General features: G+C 40.5%; 1 protein-coding gene across 50 annotated transcripts in view; it reads right to left on the reverse strand.

The window, feature by feature from the left end:
- Positions 1 to 406: 406 nt before the first annotated feature.
- Positions 407 to 13906, reverse strand: part of BRCA1 (BRCA1 DNA repair associated) — a 55839-nt gene continuing 42339 nt past the window's right edge. For 49 of the 50 annotated variants that reach the window (XM_069482641.1, XM_069482628.1, XM_069482603.1 and 46 more), the window contains 8 exons: positions 11810 to 11897; positions 9272 to 9349; positions 8722 to 8762; positions 6709 to 6792; positions 3792 to 3846; positions 2000 to 2073; positions 1246 to 1306; positions 407 to 557 (listed from right to left, as the gene is read on the reverse strand). In XM_069482641.1, coding sequence (XP_069338742.1) covers positions 412 to 557; positions 1246 to 1306; positions 2000 to 2073; positions 3792 to 3846; positions 6709 to 6792; positions 8722 to 8762; positions 9272 to 9349; positions 11810 to 11897 — 627 coding nt within the window. In that variant the 3' untranslated portion in view covers positions 407 to 411. The remainder of the gene's footprint in view (positions 558 to 1245; positions 1307 to 1999; positions 2074 to 3791; positions 3847 to 6708; positions 6793 to 8721; positions 8763 to 9271; positions 9350 to 11809; positions 11898 to 13906) is intronic. The other variant, XM_069482605.1, reaches the window with a different exon arrangement.

Raw genomic sequence — 13906 nt, forward strand, 5'->3', positions numbered from 1 at the left:
AGATCCCAAGCACTCTCCTTCCACAGAAGGTCTGACTCTTGACCTTTGTGAACATAGGGCTTTAGAGAAACAAACTTAGGGAAACTAGCTATTCTCTTGAGGCCAAGCCTCTCTGTGCCAACAGCCCTGGTAGGAGGAATAGGGCTGATAAATAATGAATCAGCATCTTGATCAATTGGTAGGGTTTAAATGGTTTTAAAATCTTCTCAGGTGAAAAATTACTACAATTTTGTGCTCTTGGCAGATTTCAGAGGGAGACCTGAAGCAAAAAATCTTTAAGGGACCCTCGAGTAGCCAGAAGTTCTTTTCAGACTGATACACATCAAATATTTAGCAACCAGGACTACGGAAGGACTGAAGAGTGAGAGGAGCTCCCAGGGCCTGGAAGCTCACTCTTAGGGCCCCGTGGTGCTACACACGTGGCTGACTGCAATCAGCAGTGGCTGTGGGGATCTGAGGTATCAGGTAGGTGTCCAGCTCCTGGCACTGGTGCAGTGCTACGCTGTCTAACACCCACTCTCGGGTCACCACAGGTGCTTCACACATCTGCCCAATTGCTGGGGACAGAGAACACAAGCAGAGATTAGTGCCAATTCACATTCTCCCAGACCAGACTCTAATCAATCTACTCTGGGTATCTGGTTGTATGAGGTCTTAGGGTTAATCAGGTAGGAGCCAAACTGTTTCTCTTAAGCAATGCTTCAGAACATAGAGCCTCAATTAGAAGCCTGAGGAGTGACTGCTGGTTAAAGCCTGTAGCCTTTGGCAACTGTATTAACATGAGTGTCAATCTCTTAAAGGAAAAGCCACCAGAGAGCACAAAATAGCATTGCAATTTAATGACGTGGAAAAACGTCTGCAATATCTTAAGTGAAAAAATCAAAATAGTATAAATATGATCACATTTGTGTAAAATACACGTGTACATGTATGTACACATGCTTGAAAGAATTTTCCAGTGATCATCTTCAAGTAGTGGGATTATTGGGATTATTTTATTGTTTTTGTGCTGGCTTATATTTTCTGTGATGAACATTCATATTTAAAACCCCTCCCATTTGAAACAGTTCATGTATTACTTCTACAATACAAAACAAACAACAAAAATTTAAAAAGACTTTTTAGCCATTCAACAAATATCTAAAATGTGCTAAGAATCATGCTACTCAAGCACCAAGAAATGAGTGGTGAACCAAACCCATCCAATAGGACGCCATATGACATAGGCGTATGCAGGCATCTTACCATGAAAGCCATCGTCCTCTGTCCAGGCATCTGGCTGCACGACCACAACTGGGTGAATACCCTGCATCCCCAGGAAGGAGAGAGCATTGTGAGTGTTAGAGCAAGATTTTTGGAACAGTCACTTCACCATTTCTTGATGCTTTGTTGAAGCAGACTACTTTGGGGACAGCCACAGAAAGGCGGGGAAGGGCACATAGCAAAAGGGTCAGGGAAAAAGCTTTCCCTTAGTATATCAAATACTTGTGGCTGGGCACAGTGGCTCACGCCTGTAATCCTAGCACTCTAGGAGGCCGAGGTGGGATGATTGCCTGAGGTTGGGGATTCGAGACAAGCCTGAGCCAAGAGTGAGACTCCATCTCTACTAAAAATAGAAAACTTAGCCGGGCATGGTGGTGCGCGCCTGTAGTCCCAGCTCCTCGGGAGGCTGAGGCAGGAGGATGGCTTGAGCCCAGGAATTGGAGGTTGCTGTGTGCTAAGCTGATACCACAGCATGGCACTGTGGTCCAGGCAACAGAGCAAGACTCTGTCTCAAAAATAAAAAATAAAAACAAAAACAAAACCCAACACAACAACAAACAAATAAAACCTTATAGTTCCCAACTCCTTACTCATCCCTTACAGATGGAGGCACGTGGTCAGAGAAGGCTTCTGAGGCTACATTAGGGAGGGTCCATGGAGACTGATGGGTACCAGCCTTACTCAGTCACAGGAGAGAATTATATCCTCCCTCTCTAACTGAGCACCAAACACTTACTGTGCCAAGGGTGAATGATGACAGCTTCTTCACCACAGTAGCCCCACACAGCTGCACCATCCACTCCAGTTGATCTAAACAGGACATTTAGACCTAAAATCACCACGGTATTCCGCATACTTAACCTGCACCCTCTACCCCTTACTCCTCTGGATGAAGGCTAACAGCAAGACTTCTCAGTGGGAGAGTCTCTGTCTCTCTGCTCCAAAGGACTGAAAAACCTTAAATTAGAATCTATATCAGGGATATGGATTCTAAGTCAATTTGCCACTGATGTGCTGCCTACTCTAGTTATCAGTTTCCATATGGCCACTTGGAAGATAAGGTTTGATAGTTTCTCAAATAAAACGCTTAAAAAAAAATCCAAGATCTAATTTCCATTAATTCGCTAAATTGCTGGCTAAGACACTGTGTGCAAAAACATCCACCTTCTTTCCCTCTCTTCCTGCATCCTAATTCTGTGTTGGTAATTGATAATCACGGCCACTGAGAGCACCATGCTTGCTGGTAATTACTGTAAATGTCAAGAGACAGGAAGATAATTCATCTAGTCAAAAAAAATACACGTCATTCTGGTCAGAGACTCAGTGGGAAAAGGCTACATGCTGGGCTGGAATCAACATACTCAGGGGAATAGAAATCAGAAGATAGGAGGCCCAGGTGGGAGGATCACTTGAGGCTAGGAGTTCAAGACAAGCCTGGGTAACACGGCAAGACCTTGTCTCTGCAAAAATCTAAAAAAATGAGCTGGGCATAGTGGCCTGTAGTCCTGGCTACTTGGGAGGCTGAGCCAGGAGGATGGCTTGAGTCTCTGGTTTGGCTGACAGAGTGAGACACTGTCTGGAAAAAAAAAAAAAGCAAAATTACATTGTTGGGGTCTCTTGCTGCCACTAATCCACCTGTGCCCAGAAGCTAAGGCCTTCCTCTGAGGAGTAAGAGGACCTATACACACACCAGGGCCTTTGTGCTGCCCAACTCCAGAGGTGAGCCCCACAGCAGCACTAAACATAACACCACATTCTGTGTCAAATTTAATTAGAAAATGTTCATCAAGAGTCTCCCCCTAGGCCGGGGGTGGTGGCTCACACCCGTAATCCTAGCACTCTGGGAGGCTGAGGCAAGAGGATTGCTGGAGCCCAGGAATTTAAGACCAACCAGAGCAAGAGCAAGACCCCGTCTCTACTAAAAATAGAAAAAATTAGCCAGGTGTGGTGTCTCATGCCTGTAGTCCTATGGTCCCACCTGAGGCAGGAGGATGGCGTGAGCCTAGGAGTTTGAGGTTGCTGTGAGCTGGGCTGATGCCACAGCACTCCAGCCTGAGCAACAGAGCAAGACTCTGTCTCAGAAAAAAAAAAAAAAAAGAGTCTTCCCCTGCTCTGCGCCCATTTGTGTATCAGCCCACAGGTCTGATGCAGCTGCTGTGCTTTCTCTGTGTTAAATGAAGATGGTTAGGAAGAACACAACTCTTTCTCAACTTACAAATCCAAAGGTATCTTCTCCCTAATATATATAGCACTAACAGCAGCTTGACCTCACCTGAACACAGAATATATGTGTCCTAGATATTAAATCTTCACTGCCTTTACGTTCTTGAGAAGGGACACAAGGTCTAGCTTTTTGCCATAGGATAACATTTAGGTGCCATTTTGTGTGGAGGGTGGTAGAGAAATAGAATAACCTGTAGAACATCTCACCAATCTGAGGAACCCCCATAAGGTGATCTCACTTAGTACACTCCCCAACGTAAAAGAAAGGTGGTGCTGGAACTTGGCAGTTCTCCCAAGGCTCTTACCTATGGGCATGTTGGTAAAGCGCCCATAGCAACAGATTTCCAGGCCTCTGAAGATCTGGAAGAATAGAGGAAGAGAGAGAGAGGGACAGGGGAATGGAGAGAAAGAAATACTAGTTATAAAAGAGTATGGGCTTTTATAAAAATAAAATAAAATGAAGACTCTCCCAAAGGAAGAACTCTTTTTCAATCAGCCTTCTTAGGTTGAAGAACTTTTTTCTCTACCACCTGACAGTTTCTGCTGCTATGTCCCAGAGACAATCAATCCAATGCTGATGGATTTCAGAAGGCTTTTTTCAAGTGCCTATATAGTTGATCTACACTGTACAGTCATTCTTTGTCATTCAAGGATTGAGCATCCCACTCTGCCACCAATCAAGCCCAGGCTCCTCCCTAATGACATCTGCAGAGATTTCACTTCTTGTTAGACATGAGAGGGGAAAAAAAAGCATCCTTCTTTTGTTTAATAAAAGGCTTGGATGGGAAGAAGTTCAAAGCTATTGGCTGAAGTTTGATGTTTATCCAGACTTGGTACATCAATACTATGATGCCCTCAGCAGGCAGGTCTATGTTGATTTTATGTGTACACGCTCCTTTTCTCCTCTGACTTTCTTCTGGTCCCCAAACATCTGTTCTTTCTTTCATACTGCTCTGGGAATGGCCATTGTATCTTCAGGTAACCTAAGCAGTTTTAATCTAGAAGTGAAGCCCCGTTCTGTCTCTCCTCATTAAGCTGGCCTGCCTGCCTGCTTTCCTGAAGACACAGATCACACTGCACCTCCTAGGGGCCTCTCCCACTTACACTGCTCGGCAGCACCATTCAAAAGAACTTTCTGTGATATGGAAATGTTTTATATCTGCGCTAGTAAGGTAGCCATGAGCCATGTGTGGTTGTTGAGCACATCAAATGTGGTTAGGGTGAATGAGAAACTAAACTTTATATTTTAGCTTTTTAAAATTTAAATCTAAAGAGTCCCATGTGGCTGGTGGCAACTGTGTTGAACAGTGCAAATTCTTACACATACATTGGCATGGGTGCTTATGAAAGAACTTGGGTATCATTTAAAAGAAATCTACATTTGTGTCAGTGAACGGATATATTTGGGTAACTTTTCATTCTCCTTACCCTCTTTCTATTCCACTAAAAAGAAAACTGCCTAAGCCTAGAATTCACCTGGCCTCAAAGAGACTAGGATAGAGAAAAATCAGGGAGCTAAAACACAGATGGCCTTTTACGAAATGCCCCCCCCCCCCCACAGACTCTCTTTCTCTTTAACTATAGCCAGAGGGAAAAGAAAGGACAGAAGGACAAGTCTGTTTCTGTTTTAAGTGACAGTCTCCATCTGTGCCACTCTCACTATGTGTATGAATAAACTGCATTCCCAACCTGTTGACAGGACCTAGATGTTCATAATGCTAAAAGTTCTTCCCAGGCAGCCAGTTGGAGTCAAATGCTGCCATGAAAAGTACAAAAGATTAAAATTTTTTACATCCAGGCTGACACTCACTGATGAGGATGTCTAGTTATGAGATAAATTCGAAGTTTCACCTCTACAAATACATTTCTCTTCCAGAGGAAAATACAGTGGTGACAGTATCTTCAGAATGCTATTACTCTAACCAGGTACTTTGTATCATTGCTACCCTGAATAGAGGAAAAAACCGAAAGAACTAGAATTTCCTTTGAATCTGGTGCTAATTCTGCCTTGCACACAGTGGAGTCAAAACAAATGACTGGCTCACATGGAGCTCCCCTGGGGTGAAGGCAACAGCATAAACAGGGCCAGCATCTTTTCTTGGCATCTGGAACAGTTACTTGATAGGCACAGAGGGTGAGGATGGGCTGACCTCAAGGGTTCAGAACTCCAGGCTTGGTTTGTGATCATTTCTCAAAGCAATTTTCCTTGGAAAATCACCTCTACAGGTTCTCTCTCAAGTTTCTGTCAAAGGACAGAAGGTGCTCCATATGGGGATGTTCTGAAATGACTGGCGGTGCACACTTCGAAAAGGAGGAAAAGCAGACCAGGAACATAAGCACTTAGTCAGAGACCTGAGAAAGCAGCCAGCTCAGGCCTGACATGCAGGTGTGAAATCTTGCATGGACTTCTCCCTGAGCAGACGACATAGTTCTGGCTATATCATCTGCTACAATATGATCTGGGGAAAGTCATTGAGTCTTCCTGGGCCCTTGCAAAGTTGTTGGAATAAGCTATTTTTCTCCTCTGTGAAGCCTTCTATAACTTTTCAAGAAACTATAGTATTAAGATTTTAGACTTAGAGCTAGACTGTCTGGGTTCAACTTCTAGTTCCATCATACACTAACTATGTGACCTTGGACAACTTAACCTCGCTGAGCCTCAATTTTCTCATCTGTAAAATAGGCAAAATTACCGCACACACTTAATAAGGTTGTTGTAAAATTGCTAATTAGTTAAAATACAGTCAAATATTTAGGGAAGTCCTTGGCATATAGTGAACATTATATAAATGATAACTATTATTGGTTATTAATCACTTCCTCTTCTATGCATCCATAGACAGCAATGTATAAACCCCACTCAGATCACTTACCACACTGCTTTAGAGAAAGACACACCAGTAAAGTGGAAAGAGCAAAAGCTTTAGATCCACATCTGTTTAGAGTCCTAGCTCTGCCACTTATTAGCTGAGATTTGAAGCCCAGACTGGAATCCAAACTACACAGCCTCTCTAAACCTCTAAGTTCCTTCATTCATAAAATAGAGACAATACTTATTTACCTTGTTGGGCCAGAAGAAATAAAAAAGCTCTGTGAAAGCATCATGCTAGTGCTCTAGCAGCATATACGTAATGAGCCTTACAAGATGAAGGAGACCATCTCCACAGAGGGGACTGAAATGCAGAATGGTGGGGTGGGGTTTTTGGGGAGAAGGAGGTTTACCTTTCTGTCCTGGGATTCTCTTGCTCGCTTTGGACCTTGGTGGTTTCTTCCGTTGATCACATCTCCTCTGACTTCAAAATCATGCTGAAGGAAACCAAATACAAACCATCAGGATCAGAGAAAGAGAGAGAAGTCTCTTTCAATGGAAGTGGAGTAGACACATATTTAAGGCATTAGGAATTGCCAGGCAAAGCCTTGACCAAAAATAAATAAATAAAATCATTCTTTTTGGTGGACTGGGTGAAATGACCAGAATCTCAGCTATTGAAATCAATTCACTGAAGCAACTCTTCGTGTGCAGAAATTAACAACTGGCTTTTCACCTCACTAGGACTTAATGTATTTTAACTCTCAACATCTATCTCCTCTCAAAACATTCACTTAGCATTTAAACTGCTTATACTGTGCTGTTATAAAGATAACTGAATAATTCCTGATCTCCTAAATCAATTGTACATTAGTATGCCATCTAAAGAAATACAAGCTTTTCAGATTTCCATTGAGAGATTTACAAAGTTAATGAAGACAAAATGATAAAATATACATTTAATACACTAAAGAAAGAAGTTTTTCACAATCACTATTGTGACTGGTCAAGGACTACAGAATAAAGAATGGGATTGGGGAGGTTAGAGTTTTGGGGAAGAAATCTGAGGAAGAATGCTTTGAAACAATTCTGACTGAAACTCAGATTATAGGGAAGGCTGTATGTATTGTCAAGAGTATTATGAAGAAAAATAAAGGCAAGAGTATAACCACAGGCTGTTATAAGCGGAAGAACACTTAACATTTCCTAGTCACTTGAACAAGAAGAGTCTAGTGATAAATTTGTCATTTATTTGAAGATGCCTCCCATATTTATAGTTCTGATTGCCCCCCTGAGCTTCATACAATGTGTCCAATTGCCTACTTAACCTCTCCTTCCAGATGTTTAGTATAAATCTCAAAATTCATGCATCTAAAGCAGAGCTCCAGATTCCACTCCTGCCCTCCCCTCCACGTGCTCCTCCCCAATGTCTTTCCTTTTCTAATTTAACATTACTAACATGACCCGTTGTTCAGGCCAAAATCCAAGGGTCACCCCTTTGATTCCTGTTTACCTTATCTTCCAAATTTAACCCACTAGCAAGTCGTATCTTTAACAAATAAATGGCAAATCAACCTTTTCTTACCATTTCATGCCTCCAATTACTGTAAGAATAAAATGTGAATTCCTTACCACGGATTATACTAAATACTACCTGATCTGGCCCTTGTCTATGACCTTCTCCCATCCCTTGTCTCAACTCTGTCTTACATGATCTGCTGGCCTCGGCCTCCCAAAGTGCTGGGATTACAGGCATGAGCCACTGTGCCCAAGCCTGGTCAGCCTTGCTTACTACTGTATTCCTAGTGCCTAGCACACAGTAGGCTCCCTATAAATAGTCACTGAATGAAAGCTAAAACCAACAAAAGTGTGATTTAATTAATTATGAATATACTGAATAGTGCATAATGGCTTAAAACTGCTTTCACTAATTTTATTTTGTCTGATCTGTCGTCACCAGGAGCTCTTAGATGGCTGTTCTAAAATTATTCCTCCTCCTACACTCTATCTTATTTACCTCTCACTGTTCTCAGTATCATAAAGAGCAACATCTCTTTGAAGGAGTCTGATTTCTAAACAGATACATTTGCATATTAATATGAAGAATTCTTCAACAACAGTGAACAGCCAGTTTTCTACAAAAGTATACGCACATAAGATTCAGATGGGCCTGTTTCTTGTCTCTATGAATCTTTTCTTTCCCACTTTTTAAAGTCCTAAAGAAAAGACTGTTTCTTTTGAAACGCAGAACACATGAGAACACAGAATGCCTGGTTTGCTCTGCATAACTCCTGATGATCTTCATCATCAAAGAAAATTCGTGGGAAGCAGTATGTTCATGGAAGGAAGCAGATAACATTTTTGTGTGACTATGTGACTCAGTGGCACCAAGTCTCTCTGATTGGTTTGTAACATCAAGTACCTACCTCATCCAGCATCTTTTTTTCTTCAATTGACTGGGTCACCCCTAAAGAGATCACAGAAAAGACAGGTCACATAGAGCAAAAGAAAGTGCTCTCTTCAAGGAGGTGGAGAGGTCAGTGAATTACAAAAGAGCACAGGAAGAATGACAGAGGAGAGGTCCTCTCCCTCTAAAGCCACAGCTCCTTAAGAATAAGGCTGATAGGAGAGATTTCCTTCTGGAGACGCAGTTGATGTTTAATTTAAACATTATAAGCATGCCTGCAGCACATGGATTTCTGCCCACTATTAAATAAATCCCTAGTTCATATGCTAACATCGCTAGAAGCAGATTAGGTCCTATTAGTTATAAAAGAAATCCATTTTCCCAACATCACCAGCTTATCTGAACAAAGCGATAAGCATTAAAGATAAAGGCAGTTTTGTGTCACCATTAAAGATCTTTTGGTAATTCAGACTCAGCATCAGCAAAAACCTTAGGTGTTAAAATGTTAAGTGTAAAACTGCAATTCTGAGGTGTTAAAGGGAGGAGGGGAGATATTGTATTGTACTTACAGAAATAGCTAACTACCCATTTTCCTCCTGCAATTCCCAGAAAATATTTCAGTGTCCGTTCACACACAAACTCAGCATCTGCAGAATGAAAAACATTCCAAAGGATTAGAAGTAGAAAACAAAATCGGGAAGTGCTGCCCTAAGAAGCTAGAGCCTCAGCTACTCACACTCTCAAGATCAGTCTGGATTGATGATTCTGACACCCTTGGTGATAGAATCAGAGGCCGGAAACGCCACTAAGTATAACCAGTAGGTGTGGATCTTCGGAAGCCAGGAAGAGGCTGATACAAAGTTAAGACAAGAGGAAATGTCTGCCCCATCTTTTAGATGCCCAGGCTTGCTACATATTTCCATTTTTGTGTTCAAGATTAATGTGTATGGAGAAGATCTATCTTACTTGATAAGAATATGTGAAAGGAGAAGAAAATGGTATTGTTGAAATCATAAATCTAAAATGTCAACATAACAAATTTTCACCCCCAGAAGTTCTACCTGGGGAATCCTAACCCCCTAATATTTCCCTGAGAGGGACAGGAAAATATGAAGTGTTTTCATAACTTTTCTCTTATCTACATAAGTATTTCAGAAAGCAGTCTCTGAAGAATCACTTCTGTTTACTTCCTAGTGTTTCAAAGGCCCTTTTGAAGAACTAAGCAAACTGAGGAAAGACCATTTAGTTTTAAACAGGAGAAATGTATTTAACTAAATCCTAAACACAGCAGGTCATCTGCAAGCAGTAGCAGCAGCTATTCTCCCTCACTGAATTCTTTACAGTTTTTTTTTTTTGACACAGTCTCGCTCTGTTGCCCAGGCTAGAGTGAGTGCCGTGGCGTCAGCCTAGCTCACAGCAACCTCAAACTCCTGGGCTTAAGCAATCCTCCTGCCTCAGCCTCCCAAGTAGCTGGGACTACAGGCATGCGCCACCATGCCCGGCTAATTTTTTCTATAAATATATTTTTAGCTGGCCAGATAATTTCTTTCTATTTTTAGTACAGACGGGGTCTCACTCTTGCTCAGGCTGGTCTCGAACTCCTGACCTCGAGCGATCCTCCCGCCTCGGCCTCCCAGAGTGCTAGGATTACAGGCGTGAGCCACCGCGCCCAGCCACTTTACAGTTTTTGAAGCTTTTAATAAAAAAAAAACTGCTACAAAACTGATTTAATGATATGCTTTAAACTTAGAAATTTTAACTCACTTTTAGTTTTAAAGTAGCAAATGTGGTATTGTCTTTGAGTTTAAAGACTGAACTAGAATAATTTAGATTTAATTTGCATTTTAAAGTTTTCTTTTCACCTTTCATCAGCTTTAATCCAAACCTATAACCTAAGATATTAAACTTTAATGACATTTGTCTTTAAAATAGTAATTAGTTTGTAGTAACTTGTTCTAGTGCTTGGTACCAGTGAGTCCTACCCTCTGACCCTGTGGTACAATTTTCATACAGTAGAAACCTAAGATCTTAGAGGTTCTAAGCCAATGTGTCCAACGGGTTTAGACCCTCTGCTCAAGCAGCTGAAGTACTGTGAAAAGAATCATCCTGGAGAGGACCATGTTATGTCCAGAGAATCGATTTTGTTAGAAAGCTGTTAGAGTTGAGTCATAATCTGCATCTCCTGTGTCCTCCATGCACTGGTCTTTGCTTTCTGGAGCTCCAGGAGTGAGTCTAACTCCTTTTCTGGAAAACATTTCTTGAGATATTTGAAGACAGTGTGTCTTATTCCCTTAAATCTTCTCATTCCTTAATTTCTTCTTCAAAAGACATTATTTTGAGTTTTTTCCCATCAACCTTTGGATAAACACTCTAGTTTGTCACTGACCATATTAAAAAGAAAGCTTGGTGCTCAGAGCAGAGGACATCATCTTCTAGGCAATCACTTCTGGAAAGAATACAGTGGGGGTCTGGATTTTACTTCACTTGCTTCAGACATTAGAACTGTATTAATAAGGCCCAGTTTCAAATAAGCTTTTTTTAGCAGCCCTGAAATGTTTACTCAGATTTAGCTTATAGTCAACTAAAAACTGCCAAAGGTCTCCTTTATCACACAGGTTATAATTAAAATTTAAAGGGGGAAGGTGTAGGACAAATGATCTGTCCCCTTTTTGTCCTTTTTCATACGTTAGGACTATCTCAGACTGTTATCAGATTTGTTTCCTGAAAAACTCTCCACCACACTCAAACTAGGTATTACACAAAGCTAGGGTTTCCAGATTTTGAATGAAGATTTGCTTCTGCCCCATTCCCCTTTGCCTCACTTTCAGAACTTGAACTCTGCCTCACCAGAAAGGCCTTCAGCTAATTCATTGCAGGCAAGTAGACAGGAAGAAGTGGTTCTTCCTTCTGGCTCACTACCCTTCTAAATCTCAACTCAAAACAAAAGGGGGTCAAGAAGTAACAAAACTATTATTTGTCTTTCATAAAGTAATAACTGATTGACTATTAGAAGACTACCATTCATGATATGCTTAACAAATATTCCTATTTCTTCATGTGATTTTATGCAGCAGATGCAAAGTATTCTGTAAAGGTTCTTGATATACCTGTTTTCATAACAACATGCGTAGTCTCTTCAGTAATTACATTCGTTAAAGTGATGTTGTGTTTTTTGGCAAACTTGTGCACAAGCATCTGAAATCAAATCAAATATTACATTATAATAAATTACCTTTAGTACACAGCTTAGAATATTAGTTATCCTAGCTTTAGGTCTCCATTATTCTCAGAAAGGGTGCATCTTTTTTATTCTAACATGCCTGAAGTCTCAAAATAAATAATTTAATAAAAATTATGTACAAAACAGAGGAAGAAATTCTAAAATAGTCTATGCTAGAAGACATGGAATTACAACCAAGGATTCAAAATAATATTAATTTTGTCTTTAATAGCAGGTATCATTTGATTTCCTAAGATAGTTTCTTTGCATAGTGACACTATACTGTACTATAATTTAGATTTATCAGCCTATACTTTATAAGCTGAGAGGTAACTAGCCCATACAGAGTTATGCTAAAGATATATGTGGCTTAAAACCAAGATTCAACCCTCTGATAGTCACAAAACACTCAAATCAAGATGCTTCTGAAGGTCAGTACAAAAACTATCAATTCCTTCTTTAAAGGAGGATTGGAAGAGACTCATATTCTTCCTAAAATAAGTCTAGAGTCCTCTAGCTATTGTCTATCAACCAAATAAAAATCAATAGCCAGTAAAAGAAATTAACCGGATTCATTATGGGCACAGTTGGCCTAATTGGTAGCTACTGTCTGGTAAATAACTTTGTTTACGAACGGCCATCATTTACTAGCCGTCGCCACCCACACCAATACTTATGTGCTGCGCAATATTGCAGTGGAGGTCAGGCCATCTTTCTTTCATGCTGCCTCGCTCCATACTGCCACAGAGCACTGAAAAAAGGCAGGCTAGAGAAGCTAATGACATCCTCCCCCTTTTGCCACTGCCCTCTGCCAGGATCATTAGCAATTCTGAACTGAATAATTGCTGAAATCCCAGCCTTGAAACAGTGTTCAGTTAGAAGAGTAACTGCTGAAAAGATCATATTAATATGGGCTTCAGAATTAATCATGTGTAATACAGTCAGTAGCTTTCATCATAAATTTACCACACTTCAGCAAGTCTCAATAGAGCTCAAAGTTTTCCTCTTTGCTTGTTTAAAGACAATATGTACCCAAGCCACTTGTAGTTTAATCTGCAGCCCAGAATTGCTCATGGCAAGAAAGATTAGACCATTTTAGCCATCTCTGAAAAGCTGAACTCCCCAAACAAAGGGATAAAGAATGCTAATTTTCAATGAATAAATAGGAATTCTAGATGTGTAGGCATGTGATCAAAAGCCATTTAAATAGACACAGGTAAAAATTTTTTAGAGCAAAGTGCTGATCCCGGCATGGGGTTGTGAAATGAGAATGTTAATAACATCGTGCACTTATTTGTTGTATCTACCAAGGCAGACACAACTTATTTTGTCCATTTAGTAGTGGGGCACATCTGGCCACAGAGAATGTTATGCTGAATTATAACCTATGGAGAAGTTAGGATGAGAAATCTTATGAAGGATATATTAAGAAAGATATTTCAGAATGACTTAGTTATCTCTCAGTGTGTAATTTACGGCACCCACTACTGAATCCATTTGACAGTCTACTATGTTATCTCATCACAGTCTTAAAGAAATTTTCACTCAATTATTTTATTATGAAGCAATGCCAATGACAACTAATTACAGCGGAGGTAACTTTCCCGGGATTTCTGAAATCTATAAATATCAAAGTAGAAACAAGGCTTTAGTGGTTTTAATATTTTAGTGAGTATTTTCCACAATGTGAAACAATTTTCACTTCTGGCATGTGGAGGCTGAAGGAAACGCCAAAATCCTAATAGTAAGGGGTGTTGTAGGGCAGGCTATTGAACTATCTTACAAGCTAGGAAAAACACAAACAAATACTGGAGAAATGCTACTGTCTGGAAGTATGCTTGAAACCAGTATGGATTTAGTTAAATACGCTGGTAAGTTCATTCAGAAGTGAACCAAGGTGGGAAAGAGATGCCTGTTGGGGAGTAGAGCTATAACAACTTGCTTTTGTAGATAAAAAGATAATTCAAATTCAAAAGTGCTATAT

The sequence above is a fragment of the Eulemur rufifrons genome, chromosome 9, assembly GCF_041146395.1.
Source record: "Eulemur rufifrons isolate Redbay chromosome 9, OSU_ERuf_1, whole genome shotgun sequence".
Taxonomy (NCBI): Eukaryota; Metazoa; Chordata; class Mammalia; order Primates; family Lemuridae; genus Eulemur; species Eulemur rufifrons.